The sequence below is a fragment of the Camelus bactrianus genome, chromosome 9, assembly GCF_048773025.1.
Source record: "Camelus bactrianus isolate YW-2024 breed Bactrian camel chromosome 9, ASM4877302v1, whole genome shotgun sequence".
Lineage (NCBI taxonomy): Eukaryota > Metazoa > Chordata > Mammalia > Artiodactyla > Camelidae > Camelus > Camelus bactrianus.
In genome coordinates, this window is record NC_133547.1 from 5,157,811 (window position 1) to 5,180,915 (window position 23,105).

A 23,105-nucleotide genomic window follows, 5' to 3' on the forward strand; every position below is an offset into this window, starting at 1 on the left:
GCCACACCCCCTTCACAATGTCCTTTTTTCCGGGTTCCGCCTCTCTCCCAGGGATCTGCTCCTCATTGGCCCGCATCTACTTGCCCCACCTCTCTCCCCTCCGGCCTCCCGATTGGTCCTTCTGGGCGGGCGGGGCGGGCACCGCGGCTGTTGACTGGCTGGCGGCGCGGAACGCAGGCGCAGAGAAGGATAGGGGGGCGGGGCTACCAGCCCGGGAGGCCGAAGGCGAGGACTCGCCGCCGCAGGAAGATGGCGGAGCTGCGCGCGCTCGTGGCTGTCAAGAGGGTCATCGACTTCGCCGTGAAGGTGACCGGGCCCCCCTCTCCCTCCTCCCTGAGCCCCACTGCCGTGTGCTTCCGGGGTCACGAGCGCACACTGTATGAGGGTCATCTGGGACCTTTGATCTCTGCCACTCTCTTCCCAAACGTGAAAGTCGCACCTAAGGGCAAAGATCAAGAACTGAGAGGTTCTGACGTCTGATCTCATCATTCAAACCCATTCCTTCTGGGGTCATGACCCCGTTACCCTTTCCCCGGTTCTGGACTCACTCTCTTGAGAAATCGGTGCAAGGCGAGTTACCTTCTCTATTTTTTTTACCTGCTGGAGGAGTCATGGTCCCTGTTTAACATACAGAGAAACTGAGGCACAGAGAGGTCACCCAACTGGGAAGGGGCACAGCCAGGATTCCTATCCAGGTCCCTCTGACTCCTTACCCCAACTAAGTGCTTTGCACACAAGCCAGGCTTTCATGCACAAGGCTGCATTGCACATTCAATTGACTGTTCAGCTCTGGAAATGTGGTATGATGGAGGTCCCACTGGGCACTGTGGGAACCCAGAAGCTATCGCAGCCACAGGGCGAGAGGTGTATCCCGCTAGGAAGGGAGAAGTGCGTTTGCTAGGGACAAAGACAATCTTTTAAGAGGTGTGAGAGGCAACGTCTCCAAGGGCCTGGCTTGTCCCCAGAGAGAAGCTGGTCTGGACAGAGGTGACTCAGACAGTCCCTCAAGCCACTTTGTCTCAATACGTGGCCTAAACTAGACTGAAGGAGTAGTGACTGTCCATCCATGTCTGTCCCCACCCCCCGCCCCCTCCATCAGATTGGGAGCCCGCCTGTGTCTCCAGCACTGCCCAGCACTCTCGCGTGCCTTAGGTCTCGGGTGGGTGAAACCGAGGCCACGAAGTTGGTGCTGCTATTGCTCCTGCCAGCGTCTGAAGTGGAGTCGGGAAGAGGGCCTGGGAACCCGACCCCAGCATGAAAACTTCTCACATGAAACAGCTCACATTTAGTGGGTTCTTACTTGCACTAGGCAGCGTTCTGAGTCCTTGACAGAGGTGAATCCTTTTGGTATCATCTAGATGTTACTAATTCCTCTGGGGTCTCATAGCCTCCCTCTGCCCCAGCCCTGGTCCCTGGCCTGAGATGTCTCGGGTCATAATCGTTTCCCCTCTGCCAGACAGGCTCACATCTGACTCAGCTCTCAGTCCCAGCATCGCCCAGCCCAGGACCTGGCATGTGGGAGCCCCTGGTGTAGGTGCTGAGTGAGGAAGTGTGAACCTACCCTTGGATCAGCTCCTATCCCTCCCACAGGGCCCCAGGCCTCCCTCCATTGCATCCTGTCTCCCTGGATGTGTCTGTGGATGTCTTTTTCTGAACAAATGAGTGATTCAGACACAGCCAACTACCTAATTACCAGACCAGACCCCCAGCACTTCCCTGGTTCCCCAGTCTCCAGTTCCTCTCCAGTCTATCCCCTCCCGGCCCCTGGGGAGGGGGAATGGCTTCCTGCACCCAGAGCTCCCTAGCACCCTCAGGACAGAGTACCAGTCCCCTCAGCTCAGTGTTTGAGACCCTTCGTGGTCCAGCCCGGGCCCCCTGGCCCTCCATCCCCGGCCCCCTGGCCCTCCATCCCCATTTATGCCTCCACAGCTCCCATCTGCTCACACTTTCCTTACAGACCAGGCTGCCTCTGGCCTTAGACCTTTGCCCCTGCTCTGCCTTCTGCCCGGGTGCCCTTCCAGCTCTGCCCTCCCACCTCTGCTGCTTCTCCCTCCCGTGTCCTACCTAACTCCCACTGACCCCACTGATTGTAACAAAGTTTAGTAATTCACTGGTGTCACCACCTCCAGGAAGCCCCCCCACCCCATCCCCTCAGGCTACTTCGATGTGTCCTTGGGCACACCTGCAGCCCCCTGGGCTTGCCTCTTAGCCCTTCCCACATTGGATTGAGATGTTCTGTTTGTCCAGATGTCACCCCTGCCCCCAGATGAGCAGAGGTGGATGTTAGGTCTGACCCAACTCTGTGTTCCCAGTATCGCTCCCTCACCTCCTTCCAGGCGTTCCTCAAACTTCATCTTCTCTGTGAAGCCTTTCCTGGTTACCTGCTTAAAATCACAGGGGCCATAGTCTTGTCCCCTTTCTTGCTGTGTTTTTTTCCCCATACTATTATCACTTTGTAATCAGCAGTTTACTTTACTGATTTATTGCTTTAGTGTCTGTCTTTCCTTCTGGAATTCGAGCCCCAAGGTGGGGAAAAGAGTCTGTCCGATATAGTCCCTGCTGCCTTAGACAGCAGGCACACTCCTAGAACAGTTTAGAGCACAGACTTGGGTCTGCTTCCTGCTGTGTGATCTTGGGAGAGTTGCTTAACCACTCTGAGCCTCATTTGCTGCTTTTGTACAATGGGGATAATGAAAGTACCTCCTTATAGATTAAATGAGGGTATGTAGGTTAAATGGGTATGAAGATTAAATAAGCTCTTAGAACAGCGCGGGACACGCAGTGAGTGTTGACTGACACTCAGTGTGTATTGCTCTCGTTGGTAGTAAGAGTAATGGATGTTTATTGAGTCAGTTATTCAAAACATAACAATATGGTGCTCAATGTGTATGTCTGTGTCTCTGGGTGTGTGTATGTTTGTGTCTGTCTGTGATTGTGTAAGGATAGCATATGTCGTATGGCAGGGGTGGGCAGGGCAATGGAAGGGGACAGAATAACGGGACAGGACGGGGAGAGTTGGGACACATGCGGTTTGAAGAAGGTGGCCAGGGAAAGTGGCAGGAGGTGAGGGGTCGAGCCAGGAGCACTTCTGGGAGCTCCTGGGTGACATGCTCGGCACAAGTTCTGGTGAAAACACATGGACTCAGTCCTCCTTTCAGTGTGACTGGTCCATGAGGCACAGCCAGACCAGGAGACCCCTGCTCGAATCCCACAGTCCCATCTCAGATCTGTCCTGTCAGTCCCCCAGCCCCAGAGAGGCAGGGGTGGGGAATAGCAAGAGGGTCCCAGTGTCCCCAGCTGGACCATGTTGTCACCCTGGGTCTGTCACACCTTCCGTTTCCCCATCACCACTGTCACAGCTGTCATCTCTTATTTCAGTGACCAACAATCCTCTCTAACACCCCCAGCTGGCTTCTTTCTTCCGCTCTTGCCAGTTTTCCAGTTTCCTACACCAAGAATCCAGAATGACCTTGTACAAACTTAGGTCAGGTCCTCTCACCTCTTTATTTTTTTTCAAGTTTTTTTGGGGGGGAGGGGAGGTAATTAGTTTTATGTATTTAATTTTATTATTATTTTGTTTGTTTGGGGGGAGATAATTAGGTTTTTTATTTATTTATTTTTTAACGGAGGTACTGGGGATTGAACCCAGAACCACATGCATGCTAAGCACGCGCTCTACCGCTGAGCTACACCCACCACCCTTATTTGTTTAATTTTTTTAAAAGTGGGAGTACTGAGGATTTTACCTAGGACCTCATGCACGCTAAGCATGTGCTCTACCACTTGAGCTATACCTCCCCCTGCCTCCCCCCCAACCCCGACTCGTTTACCTTTCCTTGTGGTTCTGGGATCAAAGCCCAGCTTCCCCGCCTGACCTGCCGGGCCCTCTTGTGTTCATTCCCTGTTGCTGTTGTAACAGTCACCGCACACTGAGTGGCTCATGACAACATACATTTATTCTCTTATAGTTCTGGAGGTCAGACATCTGCAGTGAGTCTTCTGAGCTTAAGATCAAGGTGTCAGCAGGGCTACATGCCTTCCAGAGGCTCAAGGAGAGAATCAGTTTCCTGTCCTTTTCCAGCTTCTAGAGGCTGCTGGCATCCTTTGGCTCATGGCCCCTTCCTCCATCTTCAAAACCAGCAGCCTACCGTTTTCAGTCTCTCTTTTGGACCTTGACACTAACTGTCACTTCTGTCACATTTGCAAAATCCCTTTTGCCACGTAGGTGCCAGGGATTAGGATGTGGACATCTTAAGGATCTGATATTGTGCCTGTCACAATGTCCAGCCCCTGCCAGCTTCTCTGACAGCACACTGCGTTCCCCTGGCCACACCAGCCTCCTGGGACTCCTCAAACCTCAGGGCCTTTGCACACGCTCCCTATCCCCCCAAACTCCTTACCTCACACTTCACCTACTCAATGCCAGTTCCTCTCTCAGGTACAGCTCAAGTGCCACTGTCTCAGGGAAGCCCTCCTTGATAGCCTCCAACATTAGACTGGGTCAGGCCTCCATCATCCTGTCTCATACCTCCCTGACGTCTCCTTCAGGAATGGTCAGGTGGTACAGCAGGGGGCGTGAGTGCTGGAGGCCTGGGGCACCGCTGACTGGCTGTGTGACCTTAGCACAGGCACCTCAATTCGGAGCCTCAGTTTCTTGGTCTGCCCACAGGGACAAGACACAAGACAGCTCCTCCCTCATGGGGCTGTCTCCAGAAATGATGAGTTAGGATGTATGTGATTGCTTAGAACAGGGCTCCTGCGTGATGCTTCTTCAGTGGCCAATACTGTCATCCCGGTTTGCCACCAAGAAGATTGTAGTGGGTGGAGATGTGGCCCCCCTAGGCTATGAAGTCCCTAATCTGTGGACCCTGTGAATGTTGCCTTATTTGGAAACAGTCTCTGCAGATGTGATTAAGTAAAGGATCTTGAGATGGGGAGGTTACCCTGGATTCCCAGGGTGTTTCCTAAATGCCATGGCAAGAGTCCTTATAAGAGAGAAGCCAAGATTTGACACATACGGAGAAGGTCGCATGAAGACGGAGCAGAGAAAGTTGAGGCAGAAAGGCCGCCACCCCAAGCCCAGAAATGCTAGCGGCTCCTCGGAGCCGTGGGAGCCAAGGAACGGATCCTCCACTGGAGCCCCGGGAGGGACCGCAGCCCTGACAACACCTTGATTTCACAGCGAAACTGCTTGTGGCCTCCTGGCCTCCAGAACTGGGAGACAGCAAGTCACTGAGTTTGCGGCGCTGTGTTGACAGCGGCCGCAGGAAACTGACAGAAACAGTTAGTTGTTCAGGCCACGCCACCTGCGCCAGAGCTCCCGGGGGCCGCTGGCCTCTCTCCCCTGCGCACGGCGGTGCCCCGGAATCCAGCTCGGGGCCAGGCACACGGTCGGCGCTCAGTGAAGACTCCGCCTGTGAGGAAAGGAACAGGCGAGGTTTGCTTGCCCTTGCCCTTTGCCTGTTAGGCAGAGAGAGGCCTTCTATGCTGGTGTTATTCAAACTAGGGCTTAGCCATGTGTCGTCATGAAATCCACGTGACCTGCTGGCATTAAAAAAAGAAAGAATAGAGAGGGGTGGGTATAGCTCATTGGAAGAGTGAGTGCTTAGTGTGTGCGAGGTCCTGGGTTCAATCTCCAGTACCCCCTTTAAAATAAAGGTCACACACACACAAAAAGAATAGAAAAATGTCAGGGTATGATATATAATGGAAGAGTTCACTGAAATTGTTAACTGAAACTTACATGGCAGTGGAATTTATGCTAATAATAAATATACATCGTGTCCCCGGAGCTGTGGGACCCTGGACAAGGCCCTGCCCCTTTCCAGATCCCTGTGGTTCCCCTCCAGCCTGGGCGAGGGTTGGTGTCTCAGCCCCCCACTTCTCGCCCACTCCCCCCTGACCCTGCCCCCTCCCCTCTTGGCTGGGCAGATCCGGGTGAAGCCCGACAGGACAGGTGTGGTCACCGATGGCGTGAAGCACTCCATGAACCCCTTCTGCGAGATTGCCGTGGAAGAGGCTGTGCGGCTCAAGGAGAAGAAGCTGGTGAAGGAAGTCATTGCCGTCAGCTGTGGGCCCGCCCAGTGCCAGGTACCCGGGGTCCTGGGGAGGGGGTGCTGGGACCCCGAGTCCCGGTCTTAGGAAGGAGATCTGGGGGCCCGGACTCCTGGGTCTGAGGGAGGAGGAGGCTGGGGACCAGGCTTCCGGGTTCCCCTGCCATGTCACGCCCCTCCCTGCTCTGCAGGAGACCATCCGCACTGCTCTGGCCATGGGTGCAGACCGAGGCATCCACGTGGAGGTGCCGGCTGCAGAGGCAGACCGCCTGGGTCCCCTGCAGGTGGCCCGGGTCCTGGCCAAGCTGGCAGAGAAGGAGAAGGTGGACCTGGTGCTGCTGGGCAAGCAGGTAGGTGTGCCCCGACCCTGCCCCACGCTCCCCCATGGCTGCCCGGGGGTGGGGAGGGCGTGAGGTCAGACTGCAGGTGGCTCAGGCCCAGGGTGTCCAGACGTCCCAGGCTGAGCAGGGATGGGATCAGCTCCAGGTGCAGAAAGGCCCTGAGGAATGGACTAGAAGGGAAGAGACCGGAGGTGGGGACTTTGGGGAGGAGGTTGGGGGCTAAGAGAATGAGCTGGGGCAGGGACTCGACTGGACACCTGCCAATCGGCCCCTGGTGAGAGGAGGAGACTGATGGGTCTAGGTAGGTCGTTGGGTGTCCTGCCCAAGTCAGATGGGAGAAAACAGAGAGCGATGACAAACAACAAGAGAGATAGAGTACAAATCAGGGAACTGAGGCAGAGGTGCTAACAAAGGGACAGTCTATAAAGGCACAAGACTGGGTGGGGCCTGGGGCTCACACCAGCGTCCCCCCAGGATATGGTGCTGGCAGCATGGCCTATGGAAGACCCTGCATTCACTGGTGGGTCTCAAACTCTATTTCTGCCTTTCCTGGTTGTCAGGGACAGTTCTTAGGGCCAGGGCCTCCAGCTGGAAAGATGCTGGATGAGCTGGTCAGGATGCTATTTGCTGTAAGTGGCAGAATTGTGACTCAGGCTGGCTGAAGACAAAAACCAGATTTATTAGCTCATGTAGCAAGCTTCAGGCACAGCTGGATTCAGGTCACACACATGCTCTACTCTGCTTCTCTGTCTTCGTGGTACTCTCTGCATCTCCAGACTCACTCACATCTGACCAGCCTAACAACCCCAGCAGAAAAGACCCTTTTTCCCCAAGGGCTCCAGCAGAGCTCCCAGGGCTGACTCTTCACAGATCTAGCTGGATTCATGTACCCATATCTGAACCAGTCACCAGGGTCTGGCATAAAATGTTCTCATTGGCCCAAATGCCATTCATTCATTCCCCCAGTGTGGTCGGCATCAGGCTTGGCTAGAGGGAAGCTTCTGGAATATTTAGGCACAGGGTAAAGATTTGGCGTCAAGGATGCTGAGTGCCCTCATGTACCCCCTAGAAGAGTGACTGTCTCTGGGCCCATGTGACGAGATGGGATCATTCTAGACCAGGAGTCAGCAAACTGTTCCGCAGCTACCACTGATTTTATAAATAAAGTTTTATTGGAACGCTGCCACATTCGTTTACATAGACACATATTGTCTCTGGCTGAGTATGCATAACAGGGCAAGGGCTGAGGGACTGTGACAGAGACTTTGACATTCATTATCTGGCCCATTCTAGAAAATGTTTGCCAACCTCCATTCTGGACAGAGGCTGGAATGGTACATCGGAAGCCCCATCATCATACAGTCTCTTCTCTTTCCCCAACTCAGGCCATCGATGATGACTGTAACCAGACGGGGCAGATGACAGCCGGATTTCTGGACTGGCCACAGGTGAGGCTGGAGTGGGGAGCACCTGCCGAGGTCCAGGCCTGGGGCTCAGGACACAGCCACCCCTGTCCCCACCCTTCTGGAGGGAGGCAAGGGTAGAGCAGGACTGCTACTCTGGGAAGGAGGTGCGCACAGCCAGGGCCTTCATGTGCTCTTTCCCATCGCCCCTGCTGCTCCTCAGCCACCAAACTCGTCCCTGCCCCAGGGCCTTTGCACTTGCTGTTCCTGCCACCTGGAACAGGGTTCTCTGGGATTGCCTCAGAACTTTTCACTCCCCTCCAGGTCTCTCCACAGATTATCACCTCTTCAGAGAGGCTTCTATGAAATACTCATGCCCCCACCCCAAATCCAGGCTCCCCAGTCCAGTCCAGTCCAGTAGAAATGCAAGCCACATGGGACATTTACAATTTCCCACAGCCATATTCCAAAAGTAAAAAAGGTGAAATTAATTTTAATCCTATTTTATTTAACTCAGTATCTCTAAAATATCATTTCAATGTGTAATCAGTAGAAAAGCTATTGAGCTATTTTATGTTCCTTTTTCCTTCTTGCACGAAGTCTTCAACATCCAGTGTGCATTTTATATGTATAGCACACTCAATTCAGATGCTCAATTTCCATCTGAAATTACTTAATTTAGATTCTTGAAACTCACAGTTGAAAAAGTAGATTCATACACCCCAGTTGTTCCAAACATTCTTAAACGTTTCCTAGTCACTGCATCAAGTATCGTTTTGGTTGGTTTTTTGAACAGCTTTATTGAGATAAAATTGACCTGCACAATAAATTGCACACATTTAAAGTGTACAATTTGGTAAGCGTGTTATACACACATGAAACCACCACCACAATCATGATAATGTATCTTGCTTATCAGTTCTTAAATTTAAATAAGTGAAATCAACTTAAAAATTCCGTCCTTCCCTCAATGGAACCAACCACATTTCACGTGCTCAGAAGCCATATGGGGCCAGTGGCCACCGTGTATTTACTTGGTTGCTGGCGGTCTTCTTTGCCAGGAACAGTGCCCCCAAAGCTGGGGCCTTTTCAGTTTTGTTTACAGTGTGTCCTCAGAGCCGGGCTCATGGTACATTCCAGCTAAGACCTGAAAGATTTATTCAGTGATTAATGGAATAGAGAGAACATGCTGTTTAGACAAAGAGGATGTCGATCATGTGATTCGGGACGGAAGGGCACAGGAGACTTGGCCAGAGGGTGGGCACTGAGTCAAGAAGATGGGGCCTCAGAAGCTGTTTTGAGGATCAAAGTGTAGACGAGGCTCTGTTGTCAGCCCAGCAGAGGGGCCTGGGTGGGAGCTCTTGGGGATAGAATGGTGGGTAGGTGAGACCATGACATGAAGCCTAGAATCAGACCGCCAGGTTTCGGATCTGCCAGCTCTCACGGCAGTGGGCATGTTTTTGAGCCTCTCTCTGCCTCAGTTTTCCTCATCTGTACAGTGGGGATAATAGCATTGACCTCATAGAGTTCCTATGTGGATCTGATGACTTACTACATTTCAGTTGCTTTGAACAGTGCCCAGTACTCAGTAAGTGTTCGTTGTCATTAAGGAAGGGAGATCTAACCGGCAGGTTTGGGACATCAGGACCTACATACATCCTGGGTCCCAGTAAAGACACCCTCCCTTGGATTTTAAAGATCTTTTTCTATGGTTTCCTACCATTAAAAAAAAAAAAATTGGGGGGTGTGGGTGGGGGCAGGGAATTAGGTTTTTATTTATTTATGTTTAATGAAGGTACTGGAGATTGAGCCCAGGACCTCATGCATGCTAAGCATTCACCTTACCACCGAGCTAGACCCTCCCCCACCCCCGGCTTCCTCCCATGCTTGAGCTTGTCTGAAGGTCACCTTGGGGGCACTCCCCCGCCTGTGTTCTCATTCATTGGCTCCTCCGCGCCTGCGTTCAGGACTGACTTCTCTGTGCCTGTCCTGAGTTAACCTCTCCCGTGCTCCCCCCAACGCTGTCCCTCCCCAGGGCACGTTTGCCTCCCAGGTGACGCTGGAAGGGGACAAGGTAAAAGTGGAGCGGGAAATCGACGGGGGCCTGGAGACCCTGCGCCTGAAGCTGCCGGCCGTGGTGACTGCTGACCTGCGACTCAATGAGCCCCGCTATGCCACGTTGCCCAACATCATGGTGAGTGCTTGGCAGACGGGCCGCCGAGGGCCTGGGAATGGCGAGGGCTGCAGGCCCAGGGCTCCCAGGTGGTCAGGTGGGAGGAAAGAGGACCCACGCCATGTCTCCTCCAAAGGAAGGGCTCTCCTGGTCATTTTGGCTAACCGAGGGGGTCCCACTGGGCCGTTTCTGCCAATAGTGAGAGTTCATGGGGGCTGTTTTGGCTCACAGAGAGGGTTGCTGATTACCTCAGCCAATAGAAAGGCTTCACTGGCTAATAGGCCTAGGACCAGGACTCCCCCATCATTCCTACCAATGGGAAAAGTTCACTGTGTAATCTTAGCTGAATAAGGAGGATTCATTAGATCATCTTGGTTCATCAGGGAGGATTTCCCTGGTAATCCTAACCAACAGGAAGGAGTCATTTAGGCCATGATGGCTAACTAGGAGGAATTCATGGGGTCTCTTGGCTAACAGGAAGAGTTCACTGTTCATCCTGGCTCATAGGACGGGTTCATTGGGTCATCTCAGCCAATAGGGAGGGTTTAGTGTGTCATCTTAGCCAATAGGATGAGTTCAGTGAATCATCTCAGCCAACAAGGAGAGTCCATTGAGTCATCTCAGCCAGTAGGGAGGGCTCAGTATATCATTTCACCCAACAAGGGGGATTCACTGAGTCATCTCGGCCAATAGGGAGATTTTGGTGTGTCATACCAGCCAACAGGGAGGGTTCAGTAGGTCATCGCATCTAGTAGGGAGGGTTCAATGAGTTATCTCAGCTAATAGGGAGAGTACAATTGGTCATCTTGGCCAAAAGTCCATTGAGATTATTGCCAGAGGATGAAGTTGCTGGCCAGTGAAGGGCTTCCCAAGGCGGCTGTCTAAAGGAGGACTCTCGCAGTAGGAGGGCTTCCCAGGGAATCCCAGCCAGCGGGAATCATCGGCACTGGATGTAGCCCTGTAAGAGGTCACATGTGCTCTGGCCAGTGGGCAGATCCAGAAGGGTTCAGCCAGTGGGAGTGGTTGTGCATTTGTGGCCCCTGTGGAAGGAGGCTGCTGGCGGGTAGCCAGAGGCTCTGGCAGCCCTGGGAACCATGGCTTCCTGTGTGCAGAAAGCCAAGAAGAAGAAAATTGAGGTGATCAAGGCCGGGGACCTGGGCGTGGACCTGACCTCCAAGCTTTCCGTGCTTAGCGTGGAAGACCCACCCCAGCGCACAGCCGGCGTCAAGGTGGAGACTACAGAGGACCTGGTGGCCAAGCTGAGGGAGACTGGGTGCATTTGAGCCCCTTCCCTGAAACTCAGCAATAAAACCATGACTCTTCCAACGTCTGTCTCTGTTAACCCATTCCCTGTAAACCCATTCTTTGATTCATTCAGCAAACATTTACTTAAGTCTCCTGCATGCTGGGTCCTGTGCCCTGTGCCCTGTGCCCTGTGCTAAGTGATGCTGGGGACCCAGGTGAGTCACATGCAGTCCCTGTCCAAGAGGAGCTTCTCTGTTGAAGGGGGGGACACACATGGACAGAGGCAGCTGTAAGGCGGGGTGCTGTGTGCTATAAGCTGAGGGAACCCACTTCCCTTGGGAACCCACATGGGGCATCTGACCTGGCCTGTGGGGTCAAAGGGACCTCCCAGGGAGATGGTGTTTAAGTTGATTCTCAAAAGACAAATATAAGGGGTGGGATAGCTCAGTGGTAGAGTGCATGCTTAGCATGCACGAGGTCCTGAGTTCAATCCCCAGTACGTCCATTTAAAAAAAAGAAAGAAAGAAAGAAAGAAAAAGAAAAATATCAGTGAGGTTGGTGGGGGGGGGGGGAGGGGGTAGAAGAAGGACTTTCATCTGCAAAGATTTTGCTGGATACTCCAGGTGCCAGGTCCCTGCTGAGCTTCAGACATGAGGGAATGAGGCTGGAGGCTCTGGTCCTGGCTGGGGGGGACAGGCAAGCAACAGACAGTCAAAACCTCTTTTAGGCATGAGGAGCTGGGGCCTGGAGTCAGACTTTGTGACTTTAGACCCTCACTCTCACACTTACCAGCTATGAGATCTTGAGTGAGTTACTTTCTGCCTCCGAGCTTCCATTTCCTCATCTGGACGATGGAATAGTAAGAGCTTGGTGTAGTGGTTAAGAGCCTGGGATCTGCATCCCAAGGCCCTGGGTTCAGATCCCAGTCTGGCCAATCCCGGATGCTGGGAGGACCTTCAGCAAGTTCCCACTCTCGGAGCCTGGGTTTCCTCCTCCATCAGGTGGAGTTAGTGGTAACACCTGCGTTCTGGTTGTTGTGGCGTAACAGACCTCTCCAAAGCTTGGTGGTGGAAACCAACAATCATTTATTTTGCTCGTAAATCTGAAATGTGGGTGAGGCTTGGCAGGGACAGCTTGCCAATCTTCCATGCAGCCTTGGTGGGGATGGCTCAAATGGGGTGTCCAAGGTGGCTCAGTCCTGTGCCTGGCAAGCTGGCTGGGGCTGTGGGCTTGAGCTGGCTGTTGGCCAGGGGCCATGGTTCCTCTCCTTGGGGCCGCTTGAGCTTCCTCACAGCTGGGGCCCAGTATAGGCAGCGGCGTAGGCGCCAGTCTCTCAAGTTCTAGATGCAAAAATTAGCGCAGGGCCACTTCTGCTCTGCTCTCTTGGTCTGACAGTCGGAGAGACTACCCGGACCCAAGGGAGGGGACATAGACCCTATTCCTTTTTCTTTTTTAAAAAATTTTAATAGCTTTTATTTATTTATTTTAAAAAGTGAATTGAAGTGTAGTCAGTTTACGATGTGTCAGTTTCTGGTGCACAGCATATACGTATACATACATGCATTCGTTTTCACATTCTATTTCATTATAGGCTACACAAGATACTGAATACAGTTCCCTGTGCTCTACAGTAGACACTTGTTGGTTATCTATTTTATATATGGTAGTATCTGCAAATGTCAAACTCCCAGTTTATCCCTTTTCACCCCTTTCCCCTCTGGTAATCGTAAGTTTGTTTTCTATGTCTGTGAGTCTGTTTCTGTTTTATAAATAAGTTCATTTGTGTGGGGTTTTGTTGTTGTTGTTGTTTGTTTTAGATTCCACATATAAGTAATATCATATGATATTTTTCTCTTTCTGGCTTCACTTAGAATGATGATCTCCAGTTCCATCCATGTTGCTGCAAATTTGACCCCATTTCTTAATAGCAGGAGGGTTGAATTTGCAGCTATTCCTTAATCTACAAAACGTACCTCCATGGGATTCTGAAGGTTTAATTAATGTAGCACCTGCAGACCCATACCCAACATGCAGAAGATTCTCACTGTATATTATGGCCATTATTATTATTATTAGCATGGGGTGGCAGAAGTTTTCAGAAAGAGTGAGCAGCCTGACCATCCTGGGCTAAACGCCTCCCTCCAGCTGTGCCACCTCCGCAGGTCCCTTGACGTCTCTGAGCCGTAGTATCCCGGTTTGTAAACACCTGGCCCATAGAGTGTTTAGAAGGGTTCGGCCCATAGAGTGTTTAGAAGGGTTCAGCCCAATAATGTCCAGAAAGCATTTCACATGGTTCCTGGCGCATGAGAAGTGGTAATTATTATTTTGGTTCTTAATAAGGTGAGACTTGAAGGACTAGTTGTGGTTTAGCCAGGTCAGAGGAGGGGGTGGGGGAGCGAGCACAAGCATTCCAGGCAGAGGAAGCTGCCCTTGCAAAGGCAGGGAGGGGAGAGATGGGCAGAGGAATGGCCGGGTATTCAAAGAATAATTGCTGGAGGGGGAAAGTGGGTGGGTATCAGCCTGGCAGTTCTGATGAGGAACCTGGTTGTCTCCTGGGGGCACTGGGGAGCTATGGAGGGGCAGGGTCAGCTCTGGAAAGACTCAAAGGCCAAGTGGGAATCCATGGACTAAGGAAGACTAGAAGCTGGAGGGAGGAGGCCAGGCAAAGGGACAGAGGGAGAAGTGAGGGCCTGTGCTGAGGCTCAGCCAGTAGGAACAGAGAGGAAGGGATGGAGCAGAGAGATTCAGGGGTGGGAGTGGGTGGGTTTCAGAGACTGACAGCAGTGAAGGGAAGGGAGGCGGTGGGGTGGGGGGAGGCTCACAACATGTCTCTAGATTGCAGGAGATGGAGAATGCAGAAGGGTTGTGTTGGAGAGTGTAGTGGGACACAGGGCATGTGAGTGCCTGGGGGACATGGAGATGCACCTCTGGGTCTCAGAAGAGATGACTGGGTGAGAGATAGCTACTTGAGACTTGGTCCTGAGGGCAAGAGGGAACCATGGGAGAGTTAGGAGCAGGGTCAGACATGGGGATTTGAGGCTGCAGGCAGGACAGATTGGACTTGAGGCCAGGAGGCTGCAGAGGAGGAAGACTCGGCTGAGGCCAAGGCCATCATAGAGGGGAATGCTCTCTGAAAGGGCAACTTACCTTCCTCCAGGAAGCCTTCCTGGATTTTCCATGAATTTGTCACCAAGTTTCTGGCTGGTACTCGATTCTCACCATCTTCCCCCAGAGGGTGGGGAGTGCAGGGGTCAGGCTGGGCCTCCCCCCGAGACTGGACCAGCTGATGAGGACAAGTGGGGTGGGGTGGTGGTTCAGGCACCTGATCTGGGTAGGGGATGCTGGCACCTCCCACTGGGTCTGATTCCCTTCCCCGCCCAGGAAGCTACCAGTCCTGTCCGACTCGTCCAGCCCCGACCAGCCTGGGAGGGATGGGTGCAGGCCCTGGGTATTGCCTCAGTATCCTCGCTGGTGCGGCCAGCACCATGGACACCTCACTGGCTCTGCCGCTCTTCCTGCTCCTGGGTAAGTGACCTGCTCAGCCCCTTCCCCACCTGTCCCCTTTTCAGCAGCCCAGCAATGCCCTCTCCTCTTCTCCTCTGCAGCCTCCAGAGTAGGGGTCCTCGCCCTCAGAGTCTCTCCTGGAATTCAGCGAACCAATTTATCCTTGGACTCAGAAAGTTCTTCTCAGGGCCCGGATTCAAAAGTTCCCTCCATTAAACCCCCCAGCGGGAAAGTTTCAGATCAGTCTCCAGCTTCAAAAGCTTCCGCGGATATCCCTCATTCTGAATGGTCTCCTGAAGCCTTGGATCCCAGCGATGCGCCCGGGTCCTTCTGGTCAAACGTTTCTGCTGACGGCCCATCTGTGAAGCTAGGTTCCTTCTCTGGAATCCCTGGTTCTGAAGTATTTCCTGATACCTTGGGTCCTCAAGTTTCTGCCAAAAACCCGGAGTCTTCCTTCTCTGTGAAGACTCCAGCTTCCAACGTGTCTGCTCAAGTCCCAGATACTGAAGTCTCTGGGGAGGCCCCAGTTTCAAAATTCTCTGAGGATCTGGATAGTGACATCTCTGCCCAGAGCCTGGATCCCAGAGTTCCCATGGAGGCCCACTCAGGGGCAAGCTTCCCCCCACAGATGGAGGGGCCTCTCGCAGTGCTAGTGGGGACCACCATCCGGCTTCCTTTGGTTCCAGTCCCCAGCCCTGGCCCTCCAGCCCCTTTAGTGGTTTGGCGCCACGGTTCCAAAGTACTGGCAGCCGGGGGCCTGGGGCTAGGGGCCCCTCTGATCAGCCTGGACCCTGCTCACCGAGACCGCCTACGATTTGACCAGGCTCGAGGGGGCCTGGAACTCACCTCTGCCCAGTTAGAGGATGCTGGGGTCTACACAGCTGAGGTTATCCGGGCTGGGGTTTCTCGGCAGATTCGGGAGTTCACGGTGGGTGTGTATGGTAAGTGGGTTCTGAGGTCCCCAGTGCTGGTGACTGGGGCTGCTTTGGGCAGTTTCCTGCTGTTTTGAGCATGTTTCCTCCCCAGAGGAAGGGGTTCCTAGACAGGGGAGAGAGGGCTTCTGGGTTGGAAGGAGGGAGAAGAGGAGCTGGGGGCAAAAGACAGGGGTGCTTGAGGGAAGTTGGACCTGGGGACCAAAACTCCTGGGGGTCCTGACTCCTGAGTGCAGGAGAGGAGAGAGGTGGGAACTCAGACTCATGAGTCTGTGAGAAGACGATTCCTGGGGCCAAGAGGAGGGTTAAAAGGGGGGCCTCTGCTAAGACGGAAGTCCCAGGTGTAAGAGGTGGAGGGGGCTGGGGCCTGGAGTCCTAGACCTAAGGGATGAGGGAGTCCTGAGTCCCTTTCCCCTCTCCCAGAGCCCCTGCCCAAGCTATCGGTGCAGCCCAAGGCCCCAGAGACAGAGGAGGGTGCGACCGAGCTCCGGCTGCGCTGCATAGGGTGGGCGCCGGGTCGCGGGGAGCTGAGCTGGACCCGGGACGGACGCGCTGTGGAGGCAGCGGACCCCGAGGGAGCGGAGCCACCCCGGATCCACGCAGAGGGCGACCAGCTGCTCATTGCGCGCCCTGTGCGCAGCGACCACGCCCGGTACACCTGCCGCGTCCGCAGCCCCTTCGGCCACACAGAGGTGGCGGCCGACGTCAGTGTTTTCTGTGAGTTGGGGGATGCCTCGGGGCGGAGACAGGGATCAGGGGCTCGAGCGCCGGATTCTTTGAGGAGGAGGGGGCTGGAAGCTCAGTCTCTCGGGAGCCCGGAAGAGTCTCAGGTGACCCCGACTCTCGAGGTTCCGACCCCTTTCCTCCCCTCAGACGGCCCAGATCCACCGGTCATCAAAGTCTCCTCGGACCGCGACGCCGCCCCTGCCCTCTATGTCACCGCGGGCAGCAACGTGACTCTGCGCTGCACCGCCGCCTCGCGGCCACCGGCCGACATCACGTGGAGCCTGGCGGACCCTGCAGAGGCCGCCGTGCCCGCCGGCCCGCGCCTCCTGCTGCCGGCGGTCCGGCCAGGCCACGCCGGCGCCTACGCGTGCCTCGCCGCGAACCCTCGCACCGGCCACCGCCGCCGCTCGCTGCTCAACCTCACGGTGGCGGGTGAGCGCGGCGGGGCGGGATGGAGGCACCAGGCCAGCAAAAAAGCCGAGATGCCGGGGAGAAGGGGCGGAACCAGCAGGGGGCTGAACTACTCGGAGATGGGGCGGGGCTAGCATGGGGCGGGGCCGGCAGGGAGGGGCGGAGATCCCTGTAGAAGGAACGGGGATGCTCAGGGTAAGGGGTGGAGCGAGGGTAGCCAGGAGGGGGCGGGGCCAGCACTGAGAGGGCGGAGCTTCCTGGGCAGGGAGCAATCTCAATAAATTAAGCAGCAGACTTAAGTGGCCAAGAGTGGGAGCCAGAAAGGGACGGGACTAAGTTGCTAGGCCAGTAAGTGGGATCAGCAAAAGAAAGACGTTACCTGGGAAAGGGAGCGGAGTCACAAGAGAACGGAGGGGAATCGTTCTAGAAAGGGGCGGAGTCATCTTAGAAAGGGGGCAGGGTCCACTAGGAAGCGCAGGGACGTCTGGCAAAAGGGGCGGGTTCAGCAGGAAGAGGCTTCTCATGGAGTAATCAGAGGGGCCCAATAACCTGGTAAAGGGGTGGAACTAGAAAAAAGGGGGTGGGGTTACGTTTAGAATGAAAGGAGTCAAGTGTGGGAAGATGAAGTGTCCTTAGGAAAGGGGACGGGTCTGCGAAAGAACGGGGCAGGGTCAATGCCTACAGGGTGGGGCCAGGTGAAGAAAGAGTGCAGTGAACGCTCAGAGAATCGGAGCTAGAGGGGAGAGGGGAGAGAGGCTGACCCCTTGATCTCTCCCTCCCCTCCACAGATCTGCCCCCCGGGTCCCCACAGTGCTCAGTCGAAGGGGGTCCTGGGGACAGAAGCCTCCGCTTCCGCTGCTCTTGGCCTGGCGGGGTCCCTGCCGCCTCCTTGCAGTTCCAGGGTCTCCCGGAAGGGGTCTGGGCGGGGCCGGTGTCCTCTGCGCTCCAAGCGGCTGTCCCCGCCCACCCTCGGCTCAGCGGCGTCCGGGTCACCTGCCTTGCTCGTCACCTGGTGACCACGCGCACCTGCACTGTCACCCCGGGTGAGAGTCTGTGGGACTTCTTTCCTGTTTTCCGAGGAGAAGGAGGTGCTTCTTTGCTCCTTTAGGCTCTGAGAAAGGGGGACTTACTAACTCCAGGAAAAGAGATTGCCTTTATTTTTCATCTTACAGAAGGATGGAAGTTTCTCCTATACTTCAAGCAGGGGCGGGGACAAAATTTCTTTCCTGGAACCAGGAAGAGGGCTGACACTTTCCCACGTGTTCAGAGCAATAAATAGTTGAGAATCATGAATTTCTCAGGCCACGGCCTTCCCAGGCACGTACTTCCTAAGTCCTTGTTAAGGAAATCAGATGAATGAGTGAATAGCCAGTTAGTTCTTCCTCATTTGGCTAAGGTGCCTTATTAGATTTATCAAAGGGCGCAGAACCTGTGCTTTGACTTTCTTGATTGGGTTTCTTCCATCTGCAGAGGCCCCTCGCGAGGTGCTGCTGCATCCGATAGTGGAGAAGACACGGTCAGGGGAGGCAGAGGTGGCACTGGAGGCCTCTGGCTGTCCCCCACCTTCTCGAGCATCTTGGTCCCGGGAAGGGCGACCCCTGGCCCCAGGAGGTGGGGGGCGTCTGCGGCTCAGCCAAGATGGACGGAAGCTCCTCATTGGCAACTTCAGCCTGGACTGGGACCTGGGAAATTACTCCGTGTTGTGCAGCGGGGCGCTGGGTGCTGGTGGGGACCAGATCACCCTCATTGGTAAGCCCCATCCTTTCCCAGAACCAGGCCCTCCAGCCCTCTCTTCTCTCAAACACTTAGGACTGGAATTCCAGCCTGTTCCTTCCTCAGACCCAAGAGTCCAGGCCCCGAGTCCCTTCTCGTGGACCCAGGAGTCAGGGTCTCCAGACCCCCTGCCCCTGGGACCTAGGAGTCCAGGCTGGTGGCCCTCTTCCCTCTCCCCTCTAGGGCCCATGAATCCGGCCTCCATCTTGATCCCCCCAACCCTCCCCAGGACCCTCCATCTCCTCATGGAGGCTGCAGAGAACCCAGGATGCAGCGGTGCTGACTTGGGATGTGGAGCGCGGGGCCCTGATCAGCGGTTTTGAGATCCAGACACGGCCAGAGGGCCCTGACCTGAGCAGAGCTGCCACCTACAAAGACTGGGTCTCCCTGCTCATCCTGGGACCTCGGGAGCGTTCAGCTGTGGTGCCCCTCCCTCATCGGAACCCTGGGACCTGGGTCTTTCGTATCCTGCCCACCCTGGGGGGCCAGCCAGGGATCCCATCCCAAAGCCAGGTCTACCTGGCCGGTGAGTTGGAGCTGTGGGTGCCTTCTCCGGGGCTGTCTCCTCTCAGTCTGTTTTGTTGGCTCTTCCATCTCTGCATTAGTTCTCTAAGGCTGCTGTAACCAGATATCATGAACTGTGTGGCTTGAAACAACAGAAATGTATTCTCTCACAACTCTGGAGGCCAGAAGTCTGAAATCAAGGTGTCTGCAGGGCCATGGTCCCTCTGAGACTGTGTAGAATCCTCATTTTTTTCCTTTCTGCTTCTGATGGTGACCGTCAGTCCTTGGCATCACTCCAATCTCTGCCTCCAGCTTCCCAGAGCCTCCTCCTCCCTGTGTGTGTCTCTTGTCCTCTTTTAAGGACAGTAGCCATATCACATTAGGGCCCACCCTCATGATCTCATCTTGACTTGACTTCTTGAATGTTGTCTCCCCCAGAAAAGATACAATAGCCCTCCTTTATCCTCGGTTTCCGCTACCAGCAGTCAACCACACTCTGAAAATATTAGATGGAAAATTTCAGAAATAAACCATTCATAAGTTTTAAATTGCGTGCCTGAGTAGCGTGATGAAATCTCACGCTGGCCCCGCTCCATCCTGCCTGGGATGTGAATCATCCCTTTGTCCAGGGTATCCCTCCCATTAGTCACTTTGAAGCTGTCTCCGTTATCAGATCATCTGTCATGGTATGTCAGTGCTTGTGTTCAAGGAACCCTTCTTTTACTTAATAATGGCCCCAAAGCGCAAGAGTAATGATCCTGGAAAAAATATCGGGTATAGGGTTTGGTGCTATCCGTAGTTTCAGGCATCTGCTGAGGATCTTGGAACGCATCCCCCACAGATAAAGGGGGAGGGGCTACTGTATTGACATCCTAACCCTCAGTACCTGTGAGTATGACCTTATTTTGGAAATGAAATCTTTGCAGGTGTAATCAAATCAAGATGCTCCACAAAAATTTCATTTCCAAAATAAGGTCACATTCACAGGTACTGTGAGTTAGGGTGTCACTCTATCTTTTTGGGGAGAGATACAATTCAACCACTAACACTCCTCAACTTCTGAGGATTGGGTTTCTCAGTCCTCAGCCCTCTTCTCAACCTATATTTCTTCCCAGTGTGGCCTTGTCTACTCTCGTTGCCTTAAATATCATTAATGCTCAGATGACTCTCAGATGTCTCATCCCCAGCCCAGACTTCTCCTCTAAACTCCAGACTTGAAAAGGCACCTCGCCACTTGCCCTCTTCACTTAGGATGCCCAACTGGCACCTCAAACTTTACATGTCCAAAATAGACCTCAATAGTTTTCCCCAAACTGCACCCTGCCCGCCTCTGACCAAATCTCCAGTCTTCCCATCCTGGTAAATAGCACTGCCCGCATGCTGACATCACTTCCAAAATCCCAGATACCAGCAGGTCCCATCACTTTTCCTTCCAAAATGCTTTCCTAATCTACCCACTTCTTTCTATCTTCACTCCAACACTCTGGTCAGACACCACCATCCTCTCTTATCTGGACTGCAACGGCCATTTATCTGGTCTCTTTACATCCCTTCTTGCCTTCCTCCAAAGCCATTCTCCAGGTAGAAGCTGAAGTTATGCAAATCAGATCGTGTTGCTGCTGCCCTGCTGAAAAGCCTTTCATGCCCAGACTCTGGTCCCTGTTAACCCCTCTAACTTCATCCTTTACCTATTCTACCTTCATTCCATTTCCTCCACCCACCCTGGCCTTCACTGAATGCAGAAAGCCCTTTTGTAGCTCTAAGTCTTTGCATGTTCTGTTCCCACTGCTTGGAATACAGTTCCCCCGGTTTAGCATGTCTTAGAACTTAGAATAAGTTCTTCAGTTCTCTTCCCAAAATGTTACTTCCTCAAGGACCTTTCTTCACCAGCCTTTCTAAATATCACCTCCCCTCCCATTACTTCTATCATAGCACATCTATTTTTCTTCTTAGTGCAATCTGTAATTATGTTATTTATTTGAGCACTCATTTCTGATTGAATCCCCACGACAGCAGGTATCTTGGTTTGCTCACCAATGGATCTTCACCAGCTAGTGGACTGCCAGGCACACCATAGTCACTTAGGAAATGTTAAATGAATTGAGGATGCTGAGGTCCCAGATTCCTGGGTTCTGAGGGGGGTTGAGACCAGGGGGCTCAAGAAACAGATCCAGCTTTGGCTCCTGCTCCTCTATCCTCCTTCTCTATGTCTCTTCCAGGCCCCACCCTGAGCCCCGGGGCGATTGCAGGCATCGTCCTGGGTTCGCTACTGGCCCTCGCACTCCTGGCAGCACTTCTGCTCCTATGCATCTGTTGTCTGTGCCCCTTTCGAGGTGAGTGAGGGACCAACTGGTACAGTCCCTAGAAAGAGTGCCATTGGTTCAGCCTCTGAACCAATCAGCAGCGGTTACCTCATCCAATCCTCCTTCCTATCTCCATATCAGCCAATCAGAGTAAGACAACACCTCTCAGCCCAGCTTCCCTTGCCATTGGCTGGGTGGGCATGTTGAACAGCCAGTCACGTGTTTCTATTTCTCTTCCTCCTCCCTTTCCAAGGAGAGACCCCTAAGAAAAAGAAACATCCCCCCACGCTGACCCCTGTAGTCCCACTACCAGAAAAGAAGATGCAGAGCGTGACCCCACAGCCTCTGCCTCTCAAAGTCCCGCTGGAGGACCCTCACCCATCCAGGGCACACCCGGTGAGTGTGGGTGCCCCAGTGTCCTGGAACGGAGGTGGAACTTTTTTGTTTCAGGCGGGGAGATGAGATGGTCTGAATTCTTCCAACTTTTCTTGTTGGTTTACAAAGTTGGTAGCTTTTTTTCCCTTTTTTTAATATATAAAAGTTGGACATGACTTCCCACCCAATTTTTATGTAAATTAAAAGAAGCATTAAAAAAAAAAAGTGAAGTTCCAATTTCCTCCCCAAATGAGGGAAAACACCTGAATTTTTTTTCATAAAAATTGGCAAAACTCTCATTTTCTCTCTGAAGTGAAATAGAATGTCTTCTTCCCCATAAAAGTTGGATTGTTGCATGTCTTATCTCTCCCAAGGGTGGCTAGACACTTTTTGGGGGGAACTCAACTAATTTCACCGTAGTGGGAGCTAGTGGGAAAAGGGTGAGTTATATCATATCCAGGGTAACCTGTGAGGTTGTTCCTCACCCCTCCTCTCTCTTCCAGGCCACCAGCCCCAGTCCAGTCATCTCTCCAGGTGGGGTTCCCAAGACTGTTCGGGCTGCCACGCAGGTGTGACCAGAGTGAGTGGCCTGCTGTGCCTCGGACTTTGGGGAAGAACTTCCTGTTTAGCCCCACCAGCAGTCAGGGCTTCCTGTCCTGCTGTGACTGAAGGTTGGACCCAGAAAGTGGGGCTTCCCGTTTCCCTCTCTCAGCAGAGAAGACTCTACCGGCATTTGTGCAACTAAAGAGATGGGATTCCTGGGCTGGGAGAGACACCTGCTGATTTGTCAGTGTGGTTTGCACAACCTTCGAGCAGGAAAAACCTGCAGTGTCTGTGGCAGACTGGCAGGGCTTGTTGCGTTGCTCTGTGCTGGAGAGGTCGCCCTGCCTCATTCTCTGATAGGATCTTCCTATGTTCTCTTTTGCCTCCAGGCCACACCCCCTCCAGCTTCCAGAGTCTTCATCTTAGATCAGATCACATCCCTCATCTCTTTAAGCCCTTCTGCGGTTGCCCGTTGCCCTTCAGATATTGTCCAAACTCTTCATCGTGACCTTCAAAACCTTGCGGTTTGGCCTCTGTCAGCCTCTCTGACCTCCCCTTCCAGAACTTTCATCCTGGCTTCTCTCCACCACACTTTATTTTGCCTCCAGGCCTTTGCTCCTAGAGTTTACTCTGCCTGGAGCAGCTTTCTTTGCTCTGTCATTTGTTTCTCAAATGTAAAAGTAACCATTACCATTATAGAGGACACTTCCCGAACCCATGACCCCAACCTACCTGTCACGTGTGAGGTCCCAGAGCCCCTGAACCTCCTGTGCCTTATATGTAAATACATAATTAATTGTTTAACCTCTGAGTCCCTTT

At 53.5% G+C, this 23,105-nt stretch overlaps 2 protein-coding genes across 3 annotated transcripts; both read left to right on the top strand.

The window, feature by feature from the left end:
• Nucleotides 1-147: 147 nt before the first annotated feature.
• Nucleotides 148-11,296, top strand: ETFB (electron transfer flavoprotein subunit beta). Its single transcript, XM_010947053.3, has 6 exons — nucleotides 148-306; nucleotides 5,932-6,090; nucleotides 6,245-6,403; nucleotides 7,780-7,842; nucleotides 9,833-9,991; nucleotides 11,083-11,296. Exons 1-6 carry the CDS (start codon nucleotides 250-252, stop codon nucleotides 11,251-11,253), a joined length of 768 nt encoding a protein of 255 aa, XP_010945355.1. The 5' UTR covers nucleotides 148-249; the 3' UTR covers nucleotides 11,254-11,296.
• Nucleotides 11,297-14,700: 3,404 nt separating this feature from the next.
• On the top strand, nucleotides 14,701-23,090 carry VSIG10L (V-set and immunoglobulin domain containing 10 like). Of its 2 annotated transcripts, XM_074370983.1 has the most exons (11): nucleotides 14,701-14,740; nucleotides 14,821-15,660; nucleotides 16,075-16,368; nucleotides 16,525-16,809; nucleotides 17,577-17,831; nucleotides 18,259-18,537; nucleotides 18,791-19,087; nucleotides 21,285-21,398; nucleotides 21,622-21,764; nucleotides 22,247-22,323; nucleotides 22,676-23,090. In XM_074370983.1, exons 1-10 carry the CDS (start codon nucleotides 14,701-14,703, stop codon nucleotides 22,316-22,318), a joined length of 2,619 nt encoding a protein of 872 aa, XP_074227084.1. In that variant the 3' UTR covers nucleotides 22,319-22,323; nucleotides 22,676-23,090. The 2 variants fall into 2 exon arrangements, with proteins under 2 accessions (XP_074227084.1, XP_074227083.1); XM_074370982.1 differs by having other exon boundaries at nucleotides 22,247-23,090.
• The last annotated feature ends 15 nt before the right edge of the window (nucleotides 23,091-23,105 follow it).